General features: G+C 48.0%; 2 protein-coding genes across 2 annotated transcripts in view; one reads left to right on the top strand and one right to left on the bottom strand.

Moving 5' to 3' along the window:
- slc37a1 (solute carrier family 37 member 1) overlaps positions 1 to 13,432 on the bottom strand; it is a 109,937-nt gene extending 96,505 nt beyond the window's left edge. Inside the window, exons 1-2 of the mRNA XM_060833886.1 lie at positions 13,332 to 13,432; positions 4,855 to 5,058 (exon numbers count right to left, since the gene is read on the bottom strand). Of these exons, the coding sequence (XP_060689869.1) occupies positions 4,855 to 4,910 (56 nt within the window). The 5' untranslated portion in view covers positions 4,911 to 5,058; positions 13,332 to 13,432. The remainder of the gene's footprint in view (positions 1 to 4,854; positions 5,059 to 13,331) is intronic.
- A 2,400-nt stretch (positions 13,433 to 15,832) lies between these two features.
- The window catches only part of rsph1 (radial spoke head component 1), a 63,422-nt gene continuing 62,262 nt past the window's right edge, over positions 15,833 to 16,992 (top strand). The window contains exon 1 of the mRNA XM_060832841.1: positions 15,833 to 15,886. Coding sequence (XP_060688824.1) covers positions 15,833 to 15,886 — 54 coding nt within the window. The remainder of the gene's footprint in view (positions 15,887 to 16,992) is intronic.

The following is a 16,992-nucleotide window of genomic DNA, read 5'->3' as shown; positions in this document are numbered from 1 at the left end:
AAGCTGCAAAAAAAAATGGTTCTGGAGTGGGTGGAGCAGACTTTAGTGAAATAAGGCAGACTGGGAGGTCTACTTACTGTGGAGATATGTTCCCTCTAGGTTCCCTCGAGGGTGATAGGAAGGATTACTGGCCCAGAGAACCATGGATGGTCATAGATATTCAGGATACAATGTGAAGGAAAAGAGAAGCTTTCAGCAGGGGAATAAATCAGCAGGTGGCATGGGTGTTGTACAGAGAATGTAGGGTCGAGCTTAAGAAAGCAATTAGGAAAGCAAAGAGGGATACGAGAAACATGACGAAGTGCTTTTGCCCGAAACATTGATTCTCCTGCTCCTCGGATGCTGCCTGACCTGCTATGCTTTTCCAGCAATACACTCTCGACTCTAATCTCCAGCATCTGCAGTCCTCACTTTCTCCATAAGAGAAACCTCTGGCTGGACAAAGTAGGGAAAATCCCAAGACATTCTATAAGTCGATCAATGGGACAAGGGTAACCAGGGAAACATTAGGGCCCATTAGGAACCAAGGGGGTAATGTGTGGCTGCAGCAAAAGGATACTGGTTGAACCAATACTTCACACCCATCCTCACCTAAGATAACGAAGATGCAAACATGGAACCCCGAGCAAAAACTGTGAGGTGCTTGATCAAATTGACATTGGGAAGGACAAAGTATTGGAGTTGTTGGCAAGCTTAAAATTGGAGAAATCTCCAGGTGTGGATAAATTGTGAAGAAAGGCTGCCTCCTTGATAAGCCATTACCTCGGGTAAGGGAGGAGATTGAAGGAACACTGATCCAAATTTTAATTTCTTTCTGGCCATGGGGGAGGTGTCAGAGGACTAGAGAACAGTTAATATGGCACTAATATTTAAGAGGATTGTAGAGATCAGCCAGCGAACTACAGAGCAGTGAGTCTCATATTGGTGGTAGGGAAACTATTGGAGAAAATTCTGAGAGAGAGCATCTATCTCCACTTGGGGAGGCAAGGCTTGATGGGGGATAGTCAACATGGCATCTCCGGAGGGAGACCATAACTTATCAAGAAGGCAAATGTACATGGAATCCAGCGTAATTTGATAAAGTGGATTCAAAATTGGTCAGTCCATGCCTCCTCAACAACCCACCCTCCCATCCTGGCACCTTCCCCTGCCACCGCAGGAATTGCAAAATCTGCACCCACACCTCCTCCCTCACCTCTATCCAAGGCCCCAAACGAGCCTTCCACATCTATCAAAGTTTTACCTGCACATCCACCAATGTTATTTATTGCATCCATTGCTCCCGATGGGGTCTCCTCTACATTGGGGAGACTGGACGCCTTCTCGCAGAGCGCTTCAGGGAACATCTCCGGGACACCCGCACCAATCAACCACACCGCCCTGTGGCCTAACATTTCAACTCCCCCTCCCACTCTGCTGAGGACATGCAGGTCCTGGACCTCATCCACCACCGCTCCCTCACCACCTAACGCCAGGAGGAAGAATGTCTCATCTTCTGTCTCGGAACCCTTCAACCCCAGGGCATCTGTGGATTTCACCAGTTTCCTCATTTCCCCTCCCCCCCACCTTACCCCAGTTCCAACCTTCCAGCTCAGCACCGCCCTCATGACCTGTCCCACCTTTTCAATCTTCCTTTCCATCTATCTGCTCCACCCTCCTCTCTGACCTATCACCTTTACCCTTCCTCCATTCACCTACTGCATTCCCAGCTGCCTTCTCCCTACCCCCATCCCTTCCCATTTATCTCTCCACCCCTGAGGCTTCCAGCCTCATTCCTGATGAAGGGACCCTGCCCGAAACGTCGATTTTCCTGCTCCTCGGATGCTGCCTGACCTGCTGTGCTTTTCCAGCACCACTCTAATCTTGACTCTAATCTTCAGCATCTGCAGTCCTCACATTTGCCTCAAAATTGGCTCAGTCATAGCAGACAGAGGGTGATAACAGAGGCTGCTTTAGTGACTGGAAACCAATGTCCAGTGGTGTACCACAAAGAGCTGTGCTGGGTTCCCTAGTGTTCATCTTTTATATAAATGAGAGGTGACTGTGTGAGGGTTGGATTAGTATGTTTGTGATGACACAATGATTAGTTGGGTGGTTAACAGTGAGGTTGAGTGTCTTGGGCTACAAAAAGGTATAAATGGGATGGTCAAAGGGGTAGGTAAGTGATACACTTTGAAAGGTGTAATTTGACAAGGAAGTATTCAATGAGCAACATGGCATGAGGAAGTTCGGTGGAACAAAGGGACCTTGGTGTGCTTACCCATAGATCTCTGAAGGTAGAAGGGCATTTTAGTCAGGGGGTGAAAAGGCATTTTTATCAATCAAGGCATAGATTAGAAAAGCAGGGAACTCATGCTGGATTTGTACAGAACTTGTGTGAGACCCCACTAGTGTACTGTGTGCAATTCTACCTGCTACATTATGAGCACATGGCACATCATAACATGCAAGGCTTTGGGCTAAGTGCTGGTAAATGGAATTAGGTGGAAGGTCAGATGTTTCCCATATGTCAATGCAGACCAGCGGGCTGCAGGGCCTCTTCTGTACTAAATGATTTTAAGATTCAAAGGGGTGAAAGGTTATCAGCGATAGACAGGAATGTGAATTTGTGGTTAAGAGTTTCTCCGCAACGTTTCACATGCCCTCCCTGGAACACTGGCTATTTGTGAGTTGAGAAAACAGGATTTGGCAAGTGAGACTCTTTGCTGCCATCTGGACCTCGTCTCTGGACTGTGATCATTGATTTTAATGGAGTTTGTCTGAGTGCTTGTGGAGCTGGCTTCAACAACATTAATATTTGTTCTATAGTCCTCTCATTAAATTTGGAGGGTTTTGTGGAGACATTGCTGGTGGAATTTCTCTCACTCTTTACGTGTTGCTGATACACAGCCCAGGTCTCCCTGCACGGCAGGTAGCTGGTTACAATGCTCCTTACACCTGACTGTTATTGACCTGTGACGGTCTTTGTTGTTAAACATTCACTGCGACAGACTGAGCCTATCCCTGAATGTTGCCAAAACAGATCTCATGCCAAGCCATGCCTGGTCAGCCACTCTTCCACTTCTCATACCTGTTAAAGGAGATACTCTGAAATATGTTCAACATTTCCAAGATCATGATGGCCTCCTCTCTAAAAGGCCACCTTTGACACTGGATCAGCTACAGTCCCAGTACTCTCACACACTGTCTTCCCATCCTAACTACTTGCCGCATGAAAGAAATGCTCATGCCCCTTTTGCTCTTTTCCAATTTCCTTGAATCGATGCTCACTGGTTCTTGAATCTTTCCTCAATGGGAACAGTTTCTCCCCTTCTACTCTATCCTTGTTCAAGTGACCTCTCAATCTTCTCTTCTCAAAGTAAAACAGCCATAATTTCTCCAATCACATAACTGAAGTTCTTCATCCTTGTGCCATTCTGATTAATATTTTCTGAACTCTCTTTAATGCCTTTCTGTCCTTCCTGAAGGTGTGGTGCTCAGAATTAGACACATTTGGGCAAAAGCAGTATTTTACAAATATTCAGGATCCTTTTTCCCTTGTTCTCCAATTTCTCAACCTGTCCTTGAATAATTTCTACAGCTATACCTGAGGCCTGGCCTCAAATTGGTCAACTTCCCAGTTTACTTTACCTGACATCAGACTAGATTTAAATACTTGATGAAAAATGAACCCTTGATACAAAAAGTGCTTGGCCTCAGAATGCACCTTCCCCTTTATCAACAATGATTACTGTAGCATTTAATATTGTTGCATGTCTTCATGCTTCTGTGTATTATCTAATGTGTGAACTGATTAAATCTATCTACACATATGTTTACTGTTTGTACTGACACTAACAGGATTAAACCCAACATATAGTTGCTATTTCAAGCCAACATGTTGGCACTTTTTATGTGCAATATGCTGACAACAGTGAAGCAGGGATTCAAGGCTACAGCTTCCAAGTGTATCCACAAGCAACAGGTGTCTTAGAGCAGGCTGATCAGAAGACCCTAAGACATGGACAGAAGCAGGCCATTTTCATCACAGTTCTGGAATTCTAAACAAATAATACCAGATTCAAAATGTTAACTCTGTTTTTCTCTCCACAGATGCTGCCAGAACTGTTGACTTGCTCCAACATTTTCAGTGTTTGTTTCAGATTTTCTGCATCCTCAATATTTTGCTTTTCTTTGAGTTTTATTTTGGTAGGTTTCCAATGCTTTGGGACTTTTCCAGCAAAGTCATGTTGGAAAATTATTGCCATTGCAGCCACTATCACTGTAACTATTTCCTGTTACACCTTAAGATGCAGTCATCAGGTCCAGGGAACTTATCAGCCTTTAACCTCATTAGTTTTCTGTCGTACTTTTCTCTCATGATGATTGTATTTATTTCCTCCTCTCCCTTTAGCCCCTGGATTATATATGATAACATAATCAGCTTCTTGGCCTGCACAACACTAAAACCATTATCAGAAATTACTTGACAGAACACAGAGTTATAGTTGTACTGTTCAGAATTGATATTAATAATCATAAGGATAAGAGGCAAAATATTAGATAATTTAAAGGTAAGATTGTTCAAGCAAATCTGTTATCAATCCTGAACTGCACCAAATTACACAAGAAAGCTAATTCAGCTGCTCAACAGCACCTTTGATGACAATTCTTCTTATAGTCAATTCTCGGAGTGCTAACTGACCTCTGTAGATGACAGAAAGCATTTTATAGCTTTTATAGACATGAGGACAGAAAAAATATTCCACACTACACAGACGTCATGCAGGACTCAAAACTAGACAAGCTTCAACTAAATTACCTCATTATTGTAACAGAAGTGATTGTAAGAGAGCATCATGTAGCTTAACTTACCACTGATCACGTGTAAATGAAGTTATGAAGCGAATGCCAAGTGGAAGGGGTGCCATTGACTTGTTCCCACTCTTCTCAATACCAAAAACTCATAAACCTTCACCTTACTGGCTGTAAAGCAGGTATTTCTAACCATTCACATAAAGGCCCAGCTTGATGGCAACACTCATCACGTCTCCCTCTGTCCTCTTCACAGTGAACACTCTTTAAAAAGAAAGATAATTACGTTTTATTATAGGTCAGGTCATTTAAAAGACAGGCTGAAACTGATATTTTAAATAATGAACAATGGAGATTTGCTTGCAATCACTGTGTCCTGAGTCACAGTTTCATTATAACCAGAAAAAAGCTCATCACCTTCCCATGAACACACTGTGAGTAACCACGCATGCTGACTCTCATCGGGTACATTCTTTAACCAATTACTTACCCGACAACAATATCAGACAGGCAAAACACATTGCTCACTTTACAGTTAAATATCTGACCAAAGAAACTAAATAAATACAGGTAGCCCCCACTATCCGAAAGTAGAGCGTCCCCAGGAAACCTTTTGTAAGTCGAGAATGGCGTAAAGCGAAGGTGAGTGATTTATATGGGGAAAAGTACCACCGTTTTCGGTAAAAGTGAAAATCCTCTTCAGACATGCGAAAACAGACACTAATGTAAGTCTTTTGTAGAAGCAAAATTGTGTAATGTGAACGTTCGAAAAGTGGGGTATACCAGACTGGGTATCGCATCTGAGTACGGGTGATCTCAACAAATCAAAGGAGAGACTGGTAATCGAGAGACCCAAGCTATCACTTTGGGAATATCGGTTTAAATCCCAACACAGTAAACTCAATTCAGAAATAAATCTGAAGGTTAATCATGGGTATGACATTGGCAATTGTCAGAAACCCATCTGGTTCACTGATTTCCTTTAGGGATGGAAATCTGATATCTGGCATTATCTGGGTCTCTGGATTAAGAGCCTAGGTGTAATAACACTTGACTATCACCTTCCCTGGTCTGTGACATTTGACTCCAGATGCATAGCAATGTGGTTGACTCTTAACTGCCTCTGAAATAGCCCCGTAAATCACTCAGTTCAATAGCCTGGGCAACAAATATTGTTGACGAGTATCATCTTCGCAATGCAGACACCTGAAAATTGACAAAAATAACATCAATAGATAATGTGGAAAACTTAATGAGGCCACACTGGAGTGTGGCTAGTTTTTAAAGAGACAGAGAAATTGCTGCAGAAACTGAGATTTTGTTTGTTTCAGATTTCCAGCATTGCAGGATTTTGCTTTTAATTTGGTTGTTCAAGAGAAATGATATTCAGTTTTTAAAGAGAAATGTTTTGCAGTTGTAGACAATCAGCAGAAGTAACTTGAGACTTCCAAGTACAGGTAGGTATCCCTTTATCCGAACATCCAAAAACCGAAAAGTTCAGAAAACCGAAGGTTTTCACGGACTGCGCAGCGTCAGTCATGTGGCCTAACATAATGGGGTTTTCTGGGCGGGCGAAGGCCAGACCCACTCGACCCACATGGTGGCATGGCCCAGCACTCGGAGGTGTCAGTTGTGCATTGTGTTTACTGTGCTAAATTCTTTAATCTTAGAGTGAAAATGTCACAAAGAGGTGCAGGAACATCTATGGCTAACAATAATATAAAGAAATGGAAGCATCTGTCATTATCAGTAATGCAGAAAGTAGAGTTATTGCAGAAGCTTAATCGTGGTGTCTTACTGAAGAAAATGGTGTCGGAACTACCACTGTCTATGATGTGAAGAAATAGAAAGACAAGTTACTGAAGTTTTATGGTGACAGTGATGACCAACAACTAATAAAAAATAGAAAAACACTGCATTGGGCAAAAAATGAAGATCTGAACCATGTGTCGATGGAGTGGATTCGACAATGAAGAAGTGAATACATTCCACTGACTGGTTTGATGGTCATGGAACAAGCTAGAAATATCATAAAGAACTGAACATTAAAGGCGAATGTCAATATTCAGAAGGTTGGCTGCAGAAATTCAAGAAGCATAATGGTGGGAAGTACCTTAAAATCTGTGGTGAAAAGGCTTCTTCTGACCATGAAGCAGCTGAAAATTGGTGAGTTTGCCAAGCTGATATCTGACGAAAGCCTTAGACCTGAACAAAGTTATAATGCTGATGAAATAGCTCTCTACTGGCGCTATGTCCCCGAGAAAAACATCAGCAACGGCTGATGAGAGAACACCAACAGGTTTTAAGGAAACTAAGGACAGATTAACTATTCTTGGGTGTGTCAATGCTGCAGGCACACACAAAGTGTAATTGGCAGTGATTGGGATAAGCAAACATCCGAGATGTCTTAAAGGTGTGCGCAATTTACCTGTGCATTATCATGCAAACAAGAAAGCAGGGGTAATCAGAGAAATGTTTTCCGACTGGTTCAGTAAACACTTCGTACCAGTGGCATGAGCTCATTGCAGACAAGCTGGACTGGAAGAAAAGTGTAAAACTTTATCGTTCCTGGACAAATGCTCTGCACATCCCCCTGCCGAACAGCTTGTGAAAAGTAATGTTTTTGGCATTTACTTGTCTCTATGTGACATTGGTATTACAACCTTGTGACCAAGGAATTTTACACTCCTTCAAGAGTAAGTATAAAGACTTACTAAAGTATAAAACAGTATGCTTGCTGCAGTCAACAGAGAGGTAGGAACTCAAGACTTCCAGAAAGGATGCCATTTACGCAGTTGCTAATGCTCGGAATGATGTTGATAAAACAACATTAACAAATGCTTGGCCCAGACTCTGGCCTACGACAATGTTTCTTGTAAATGAACCTACAGATGAAGAGTTTGAAGGATTTCATGTCACTGAAGAGAAAACAATGATAGCAAGCCTTGTAACATACACACAAAATTTATCGGATGGAAGTGCAAATAAATTACATGAAGCTGACACTGTAGAAATGCTGAACATTGACAATCATATGTCTGTCGTGCATTCCTTGAGCAATGGTAACACTACTGAAATGGTTTTAAATATGGGTTCCTGTACAGATAAGTGTGAGGATAGTAATGATGATGATGATGAGTTAGCGAACACAGTTGAAAAAGTCCCCATTGAAAATGTGGTGAAAATGTGTCATCAGTTAATTGCTGGCCTTGAACAACGTTCATTTATCAGTGAGCAAGAGATTATGGCAATTTACTCAATTAAAGAGAGATGGCTTAGACAAAAACCTATGTTAATGAGACAGATGACACTTGAAGAAGCCTTTAAAACTGTCGCCTGCCATAGTGCTGAAGCTGTGTATGTTTGAGTTTTACAGAATGTTTTATTCCATAAGAAAAATTATAAGAAAACATTGTTGAATATTTATGGTCGATGTATTTCATTTATCAGTACACTACTGTATAAATAAAGTGTGGTAGTACTTCTAGTCTTTATTTATCCTACTTAGTGTCAGTATTCATATATTTTTGCTGCAGGACGGTATTTATGTTTGATTATACGTTGCTGCCCTGCACCCTACAGCAGACACTACATTAGTTCCGAAAACTGCAAAATTCCGATTTCCGCAAAGCAGCTGGTCCTGAGCATTTCAGATAAAGGGATACGTATCTGTATACCAATCCTCAAGCTCAATACACATTCAAGGGAACACGCAACTCACCACAACAGGAATGGGGATAGCTGATAGATTAAATAGCCATAACTATTCAAACCGTGACTGTTCAAATCGTGTTGGGGAGTTCCTAGAAATAGGCACTACCTATCATCTGGTGACACCAAATAAAGAACACAGGGAGCCCAGGATGAGCACTGGGTGCCACAGACTTACCTTGGCCATTAGGTTGGGTCACTGGTCACTATCACTCTTCTCTGGATACAGGGGATTTGTCAGAGAACGTGAGAGCACCTAATGGTATTCCACTTTTCAAGAAGGGTGGTAGAGATAAACCAGGGAATTAATGACTATTGTGTCTAATATTAGTGGTAGGGAAACTGTTGGAGAAAATTCTGATGGAGAGAATTAATCTCCATTCAGAGACACATTGTTAGATCAGGGGAAGTTAGCATGACTTTGTCAGAGGGAGTCAAGAGTGTGGCACTGGAAAGGCAGCCACGTCAGGCAGCATCCGAGGAACAGGAAAATCGACGTTTCAGGCATAAACTCTCTATCAGGAAGGAGGGCGGTGGTTGGAGTGGGTGAGGTGGTTGGCCAGGATGAGGTGGTTGATGTCATGGCAGCAGTTTGAAACAGAGAGGTCAGGGTTGCTAACAGGCCAGCACCAGGTTTCCTGATGAAGGCTCATGTCCAAAACGTTAATTCTCCTGCTCCGCAGATGCGGCCTGACCTGCTGTGCTTTTCCAGCACCACACTCTCAACTCTTGAGTTCCAGCATCTGCAGTCCTCACTTCCTCCTTTGTCAGAGGGAGGTCGTGCCAAACAAATTTGATTGGATTTTTTGAAGAGGTGTGCAGATGAAGGTACTGCAGTTATTGTAGTTTATACTGATTTCAGCTATGCCTTGACAAAGTCCCACATGGGAGACTGATAAAAGCAACTGCTGGGCACCAATACTCCAAGTTCACTGGCATTACAGTGTAATGAGGTGGGATCTGAAATGCCACTGTGGACCTTGGCCAGTTGAAGTGGGTTTAGACCCTAGAGCAGCAGTTGCATTGGTCCACTGTCCTGGATCACATTTGCACATGGGATCAAGGGTAACTTGGCAAGTTGGATCAAAAATTACATTACTGACAGGAGACAGAAGGTAGTCATAGCAGGCAGTTTGTACAGTAACCACTTGGCCATTGCCCAGTGCTCACAGTCCACTGCCCAGTATTTTTTTTGCCAGTCACTCAATTCCCAGTTCTCACTGTCTTGTGTCCACTGTCCGTCCAGTGTCTGATGCCCACCATTCAATAGCAGGTCTCCACCATTTGAGGCCCAGAGACCACATACTACCCTGTGTCTGGAGTCCACTGCCTACAGTCTGTAGCCTGTGACCACCTTCCACTACCCTGATTGGCACCTGGTGCCCACTCTCAGGCATCCATTATCTACTGTCTGGATCCCTCTTCCGCAATCCCCTTCCCTGATCCATCTCCCTGTATCCCTCTTCACAGCTCCATCTGCTTGGATCCTCCTCACCACCAGATCCCTTTGCCCAGATCTCTCTCCCTATCCTCTCTCCAGATCCCTTTGCTGGATCTCTCTCTCCTCAGATGTCTCTCTGCAATTCCTCTCCAAGGATCCCTCTGCCCTGATCTCCCTCCCAGGATCTCTCTCCCCAATTCCTCTGCCCCGATCGCCCTTCCCGATCCCTCTCCCAGGATCACTCTACCCTGATCCCTCTTCTCTGATCCCTCTGCCTGGCAGTCCCTCCCCAGATCTCCACCTGGTTTGCTTTCTCTCTGGGTCCCCCTCCCTGATCCCTCTGCCTAGATCTCTCTCTCACCCCCCAACTGCCCTCCCGGATCTCTCTCCATGCATCCCTTTGTCGGGTGGATCCCCCTCCCCAGATCCCTCTGCCACAAACACTCAAACTGGGATCCCTTTGCCTGGATCCATCTCACGGGTCCTCTGCCTGGATCCCTCTCCACCGATCCGTCTCCCTGAATCCTTCTGCCTGGATCCCTCTCCACAGAATCCTCTCCATGGATCTTCTATCTGGATCTCTCTTTCCGGATCCCTCCGCCTGGATTCCTCTGCCCCGATCCTTTTACCTGGATCCCTCTCCACGGACAGTGGATGCAATGCCTGATTCCCTCTGTCTGGATCCCTCTCCCCGGATCCTCTGTCTGGTTCTCTCTTTCCGGATCCCTCTGCCTGGAGCCCTCTCCGGATCCTCTGCCTGGATCCATCTCCTCAGTTCCCTCTTTCCGGGTCCTCTGCCTGGATCCATCTCCTCGGTTCCCTCTTTCCGGATCCCTCTGCCTGGATCTCTCCTTCCGGATCCCTGCCTGGATCCCCCTCTCCGGATCCTCTGCCTGGATCTCTCTCTCCGGATCCCTCTTCCTGGATCTCAGTTTACAGATCCCTCTGCCTGGATCCCTCTCCCTGGATCTCCCTTTCCGGATCCCTCTGCCTGGATCTCTCTTTCTGGATCCCTTTCCCTGGATCTCTCTTTCTGTCTCCCTCTCCCTGGATCCCTCTGCCTGCATCCCCCTGCCTGGATCTCTCTTTCCGGAACACCCTCCCTGGACCTCACTTTCCAGATCTCTCTCCCTGGATCTCTTTCCGGATTCCTCTCCCTGGATCTCTCTTTCTGGATTTCTCTGCCTGGATCCCTCCACCTGGATTTCACGCCCTGGAACCCTCTTTCCGAAACCTTCTCCCTGGATCTCTCTTTCCGGAACCCTCTCCCTGGATCTCTCCTTCCGGATCCCTGCCTGGATCCCCCTCTCCGGATCCTCTGCCTGGATCTCTCTCTCCGGATCCCTCTTCCTGGATCACAGTTTACAGATCCCTCTGCCTGGATCCCTCTCCCTGGTTCTCTCTCTCCGCAAAACCCTCTCCCTGGATCTCCCTTTCCGGATCCCTCTGCCTGGAACCCTCTTTCTGGATCCCTTTCCCTGGATCTCTCTTTCTGTCTCCCTCTCCCTGGATCCCTCTGCCTGCATCCCCCTGCCTGGATCTCTCTTTCTGGAACACCCTCCCTGGACCTCACTTTCCAGATCTCTCTCCCAGGATCTCTTTCCGGATTCCTCTCCCTGGATCTCTCTTTCTGGATTTCTCTGCCTGGATCCCTCCCCCTGGATTTCACTCCCTGGAACCCTCTTTCCGAAACCTTCTCCCTGGATCTCTCTTTCCGGAACCCTCTCCCTGGATCTCTCTTTCCGGATTCCTCTCCCCAGATCCCTCTTTATGGACCCCTCTTTCCCGATCCCACACCCTGGATCTCTCTTTCCAGATTCCTCTTCCTGGATCTCTCTTTCCGGATTTCTCTCCCTGGATCTCTCTTTCTGGATTCCTCTCCTGGATTCCTCTCCCTGGATCTCTCTTTCCGGAACCCTCTCCCTGGATCTCTCTTTCCATAACCTTCTTCCTGGATCCCACTCCCCAGATCCCTCTCCACAAATCTGTCTTTCCGGATCCCTCTGTCTGGATCCCTCTCCCTGGATCCCATTCCCCGGATCCCACTGCCTGGATCCCTCTGTCTGGATCCCACTTCCCAGATCCCTCTCCCTGGATCCATCTCCCTGTATCTCACTCCCCGGATCCCTCTCCCCAGATCCCACTCCGAGGATATCTCTCCCCGGATCCTACACCGCGGATCCCTCTCTCCGGATCCCACTGCCCGGATCACTCCCTGGATCCCTCTGCCCGGATCGGTCTACCTGGATCCCTCTCCCCAGATCCCTCTCTCCGGATCGCTCTTCCTAGATTCCTCTGCCTGGTCCGTCTGCCAGGATGCCACTATCCGGATCCCTCTTGCCAGATCCCTCCCCCGAATCTCTCCTTTGGATCCCTCTACCCCAGATTACTTTACCCTGGATCCCCTCCCCGGATCCCTCTCGCTGGATCACTCCCCCTGGATCCCTCTTCCTGGATCCCCCTCCCCAGATCCCTCTTCCTGGATCCCTCTGCCTGGATCCCACTCCCTGGATCACTCTTTCAGGACCCCTACCCCTGGATCCCTCTCCCTTGATCTCTTTACCCCGGATCCTTCTCCCTGGATCCCTCTGCCTGGATCACTCTCCCCAGATCCCTCCCCCCCGGATTCTTCTTCTAGGATCCCTCTGCTTGGATCCCACTCACTGGATCCCTCTCCCCGGATCTCTCTCCTCACAATCTCTCTCCACTGATCCCCCTCTCCACTGATCCCCCTCTCCCCTGGATCCCTCTTCCCAGATCCTTCTGCGGGGATCCCACTCCCCAGATCCCTCTTCCAGGTACCCTCTCCCCAGGATCCCTCTTCCCAGATCCCACTTCACGGATCCCTCTTCCTGGAACCCTCTCACCAGATCCCTCTTCCTGGATCCCTCTCCCCTCCGGATCCCTCACCCCTCCCTCTCCCCCTGGTTCCGACTCTCCCCCGGATCCCTCTTCCCTCCCTCTCTCCCCCCGGATCCCTCTCCCCTCGATCCCTCTCTCCGGATCCCTCTCCGCCTGATCCCTCTCCCCACGGATCCCTGTCCCCCCCGGATCCCTCTCCCCCCGGATCCCTCTCCCCCGGATCCCTCTCTCCCCCCGGATCCCTCTCCCCCGGATCCCTCTCTCCCCCCGGATCCCCCTCTCCCCCCGGATCCCTCTCCCCCGGATCCCCCTCTCCCCCCGGATCCCTCTCCCCCGGATCCCCCTCTCCCCCCGGATCCCTCTCCCCCGGATCCCTCTCCCCCCGGATCCCTCTCCCCCCGGATCCCCCTCTCCCCCCGGATCCCTCTCCCCCGGATCCCTCTCTCCCCCCGGATCCCTCTCCCCCGGATCCTCAGCCGGCGCGAGATCCTGGCGGGACTGCCCCACTCCACGGTGAGCCTACCTGCGGCGGCGGTCTCTGCTCGCCGGTGTCCGCCCCCGGTGTCCACCCCCGGTGTCCGCCCCCGGTGTCCACTCCCGGTGTCCACCCCCGCTCCGGACACTCGGACCTGATCCGCTTCCGTAACAGGTGCAGCGTCCCCGGTACCGCCCAGACATTGAGCGTGCGCACATTGACCGGCCAACACTGAGCATGCGCACATTGACCGGCCGGCACTGAGCGTGCGCACATTGACCAGCCGGCACCGAGCGTGCGCATATTGACCGACCGGCACTGAGTGTGGACCGGCCGGCACAGAGAGTGCGCAGACCGAACCGGCCGGCACTGAGTTTGGACCGGCCGGCACAGAGAATGCGCAGACCGAACCAGCCGGCACTGAGTGTGGACCGGCCGGCATTGAGAGTGCGCACATTAACCGGCCGGCACTGAGTGTGCGTAGTGATCAGTCTCCTCTCCCTCGGGAGACAATAGGGTCACATCCTCTGGGATTTCTGCTCCCGTCCTTTGGGACACAAGCCCCGCCCATCTCCGCATTGTTCACGCCCCTTGCGCTATTGGTCCCGCCTATATTCCCTTTGGCCCCACCTCTGTTGTGTGTTAGCAGGTCACGTGACATCGCGCGGTCAGGAGGTGTGGCTGGAGCGTTGTCATGGTTTCGGTACACAGAGCAACGGCCCGAGTGTGACAGAGAGATAGGGAGGGGGGGAGAGAGAGAGTGATAGAGATAGGGAGGGGGGAGAGAGAGAGTGATAGAGATAGGGAGGAGGGGAGAGAGAGAGTGATAGAGATAGGGAGGGGGGGAGAGAGAGAGTGATAGAGATAGGGAGGAGGGGAGAGAGAGAGTGATAGAGATAGGGAGGAGGGGAGAGAGAGAGTGATAGAGATAGGGAGGAGGGGAGAGAGAGAGTGATAGAGATAGGGAGGAGGGGAGAGAGAGAGAGATAGAGATAGGGAGGAGGGGAGAGAGAGAGTGATAGAGATAGGGAGGAGGGGAGAGAGAGAGTGATAGAGATAGGGAGGAGGGGAGAGAGAGAGTGATAGAGATAGGGAGGAGGGGAGAGAGAGAGTGATAGAGATAGGGAGGAGGGGAGAGAGAGAGAGTGATAGAGATAGGGAGGAGGGGAGAGAGAGAGTGATAGAGATAGGGAGGAGGGGAGAGAGAGAGATAGGGAGGAGGGGAGAGAGAGAGTGATAGGGAGGAGGGGAGAGAGAGAGTGATAGAGATAGGGAGGAGGGGAGAGAGAGAGTGATAGAGATAGGGAGGGGGGGAGAGAGAGTGATAGAGATAGGGAGGGGGGGAGAGAGAGAGTGATAGAGATAGGGAGGGGGGGAGAGAGAGAGTGATAGAGATAGGGAGGGGGGGAGAGAGAGTGATAGAGATAGGGAGGGGGGGAGAGAGAGAGTGATAGAGATAGGGAGGAGGGGAGAGAGAGAGTGATAGAGATAGGGAGAGATAGAGAGTGTGATAGAATAGGGAAGGAGAGATAGATAGAGAGAGAGTCTGATAGAGATAGCGAGGGAGGGAGAGATAGAGAGAGAGTGATAGAGATAGGGAAGGAGAGATAGAGACAGTGACAGAGATAAAGAGAGTGTGTGATAGAGATAGGGAGGGGGGAGAGAGAGAGTGATAGAATAGGGAAGGAGAGAGAAAGAGAGTCTGATAGAGATAGCGAGGGAGGGAGAGATAGAGAGAGAGTGATAGAGATAGGGAGGGAGAGATAGAGAGAGTGATAGAGATAGGGAAGGAGGGAGAGATAGAGAGAGTGATAGAGATAGGGAAGGAGGGAGAGATAGAGAGAGTGATAGAGATAGGGAAGGAGGGAGAGATAGAGAGAGTGATAGAGATAGGGAGGGAGAGATAGAGAGAGTGATAGGGAGAGATAGAGAGTGATAGAGATAGAGAGGGGGAGATACAGAGAGTGACAGAAATAGAGGGACGGACAGAGCTAGAGGGATAGTGATAGAAAGGGAGAGATAGAGAGAAAAGTAGAGACGGAGAGAGATATAGAGAGTGACAGGGAGAGACAGGAGAGAGATTGACTGAGATAGAAGGGGAGAGAGACAGAGAAGGGGAAAAGAAGGGTGCAGAAGGAAAGGGAGAGGGCCATAGTTTGATTTGAGAGTGGAAAAGTTTTAAGAGAGAGGGTGGCCAGGAGAAGCAAAGTTTGAGGGGGAGTGCAGGGGTGAGAGAGTGAGGCAGGAAAAAGGGTGAGACAGAGACAGACACAGGGACAGGAGAGAGAGCGGGGAGTGTGAGAGGGTGAGGAGGGAGCAAAGTAGAGCAGAGGGAGAGAGGGAAGGAGACAGGGACAGGAAGCAAAGAGGAGTGAGAGAGGGTGAGTACACAGCAAAGGAGAGCAGATAGAGGACGCGGACAGGAGAGAGAAGTGTAAGAGGGTGAGGAGACAGCATAGGAGAGCAGCAAGAGAAAAAGAGGGAGTTTTGAGCTGGATTGAAGAGTGCCATTGACAAAGGAGCTGATCTGAGGACCTTTCACCTGGAGGATGTCAGTGACAGAATCTGAGGAGTTTGAAGAGGAGCAGGGCCCTTATTTAGGGGTGAGTTATAATGACCAGAATGTGTGCACTGTCTGACATAATTGGGTCAACAGCCTCACAATGACAAGGATTCAGACTAGATCCTTGTCTCCAGGCCAGAGGTGCTGGAAACCTTGAAAAGCCAATTTCCTCCCAGAGACAGAACCATCCTGTACTCAAATTTCCCTTTGAAACTGAACCATTAATGGAACAAAATGAGCTTCCTTTCCTCAATGTTCTGATTCAGCAATCAGCTAGGGGTCTCTCTAATGAAGTCTATCCAAAACTTACATTCACTGGTTGGTATACACAATGAGATTTCTACACCTCCACATGCTGTGAGATAGGTCTTTTCAGCAATAGCGCCAATCCATCTGATTACTATGAAGTAGAGTACATCAAAGCCATCATATGGGACAATGACTAGCTATCTAGATCAGATCATTTCTTGCTGTTTATCACAAAATCTTATCAAATTAATTTTTGGTCCTGAAAAGTGTGCCCAGTCTACCTCTGATTATCCTGCTGCCCAGCACTAACAGGAACCTGCTGTGACGACAAAAAGATGTTTTGCCTCTCACACAACTGAGTGATGTGGTATATGAATTTCAGTGCTGGTGTGATGCCATGTATGTAGGCAGTATGTTCCAAAGACCAGTGGATTATTCGAGGAACAGAAGAGTTGACGTTTCTCCATGTTTGAAATGCTGACTCTCCTGCTCCTTGGATGCTACCTGACCTGCTGTGCTTTTCCAGCACCACACTTTTCGATTATGATCTCCAGCAGCTGCAGTGCTCACCTTCTTCACTGGTGGATTATATCAAACATCACATTCCTTTGGTAGTTCACAACAGGCAAGGTCCTGACCGTACACAATCATGTGAACTTGTACAACACAAAATACAGTGCCCAATATTAGAGATAGTTTCACAATTGGATGACAGTTACTATGTAATTCTGAGGTACAATCAATTATACTAACAACTAGTTTAGGATTGTCAGTTGGACATGCAGTGCAGCACACTTGTATGTAGATTAATCACAGAATCCATACAGTGTGGAAAGAGGCCATTTGGCCCATCAATTCTGCACTGGTCCTCTGAAAAGCATCCCACCCAGACCCAGA

This window comes from Hemiscyllium ocellatum, chromosome 12 (genome assembly GCF_020745735.1).
Source record: "Hemiscyllium ocellatum isolate sHemOce1 chromosome 12, sHemOce1.pat.X.cur, whole genome shotgun sequence".
Classification (NCBI taxonomy): domain Eukaryota; kingdom Metazoa; phylum Chordata; class Chondrichthyes; order Orectolobiformes; family Hemiscylliidae; genus Hemiscyllium; species Hemiscyllium ocellatum.
Note: the sequence above shows the minus strand (reverse complement) of the source record. Positions and strands in the feature narration are given on the sequence as shown.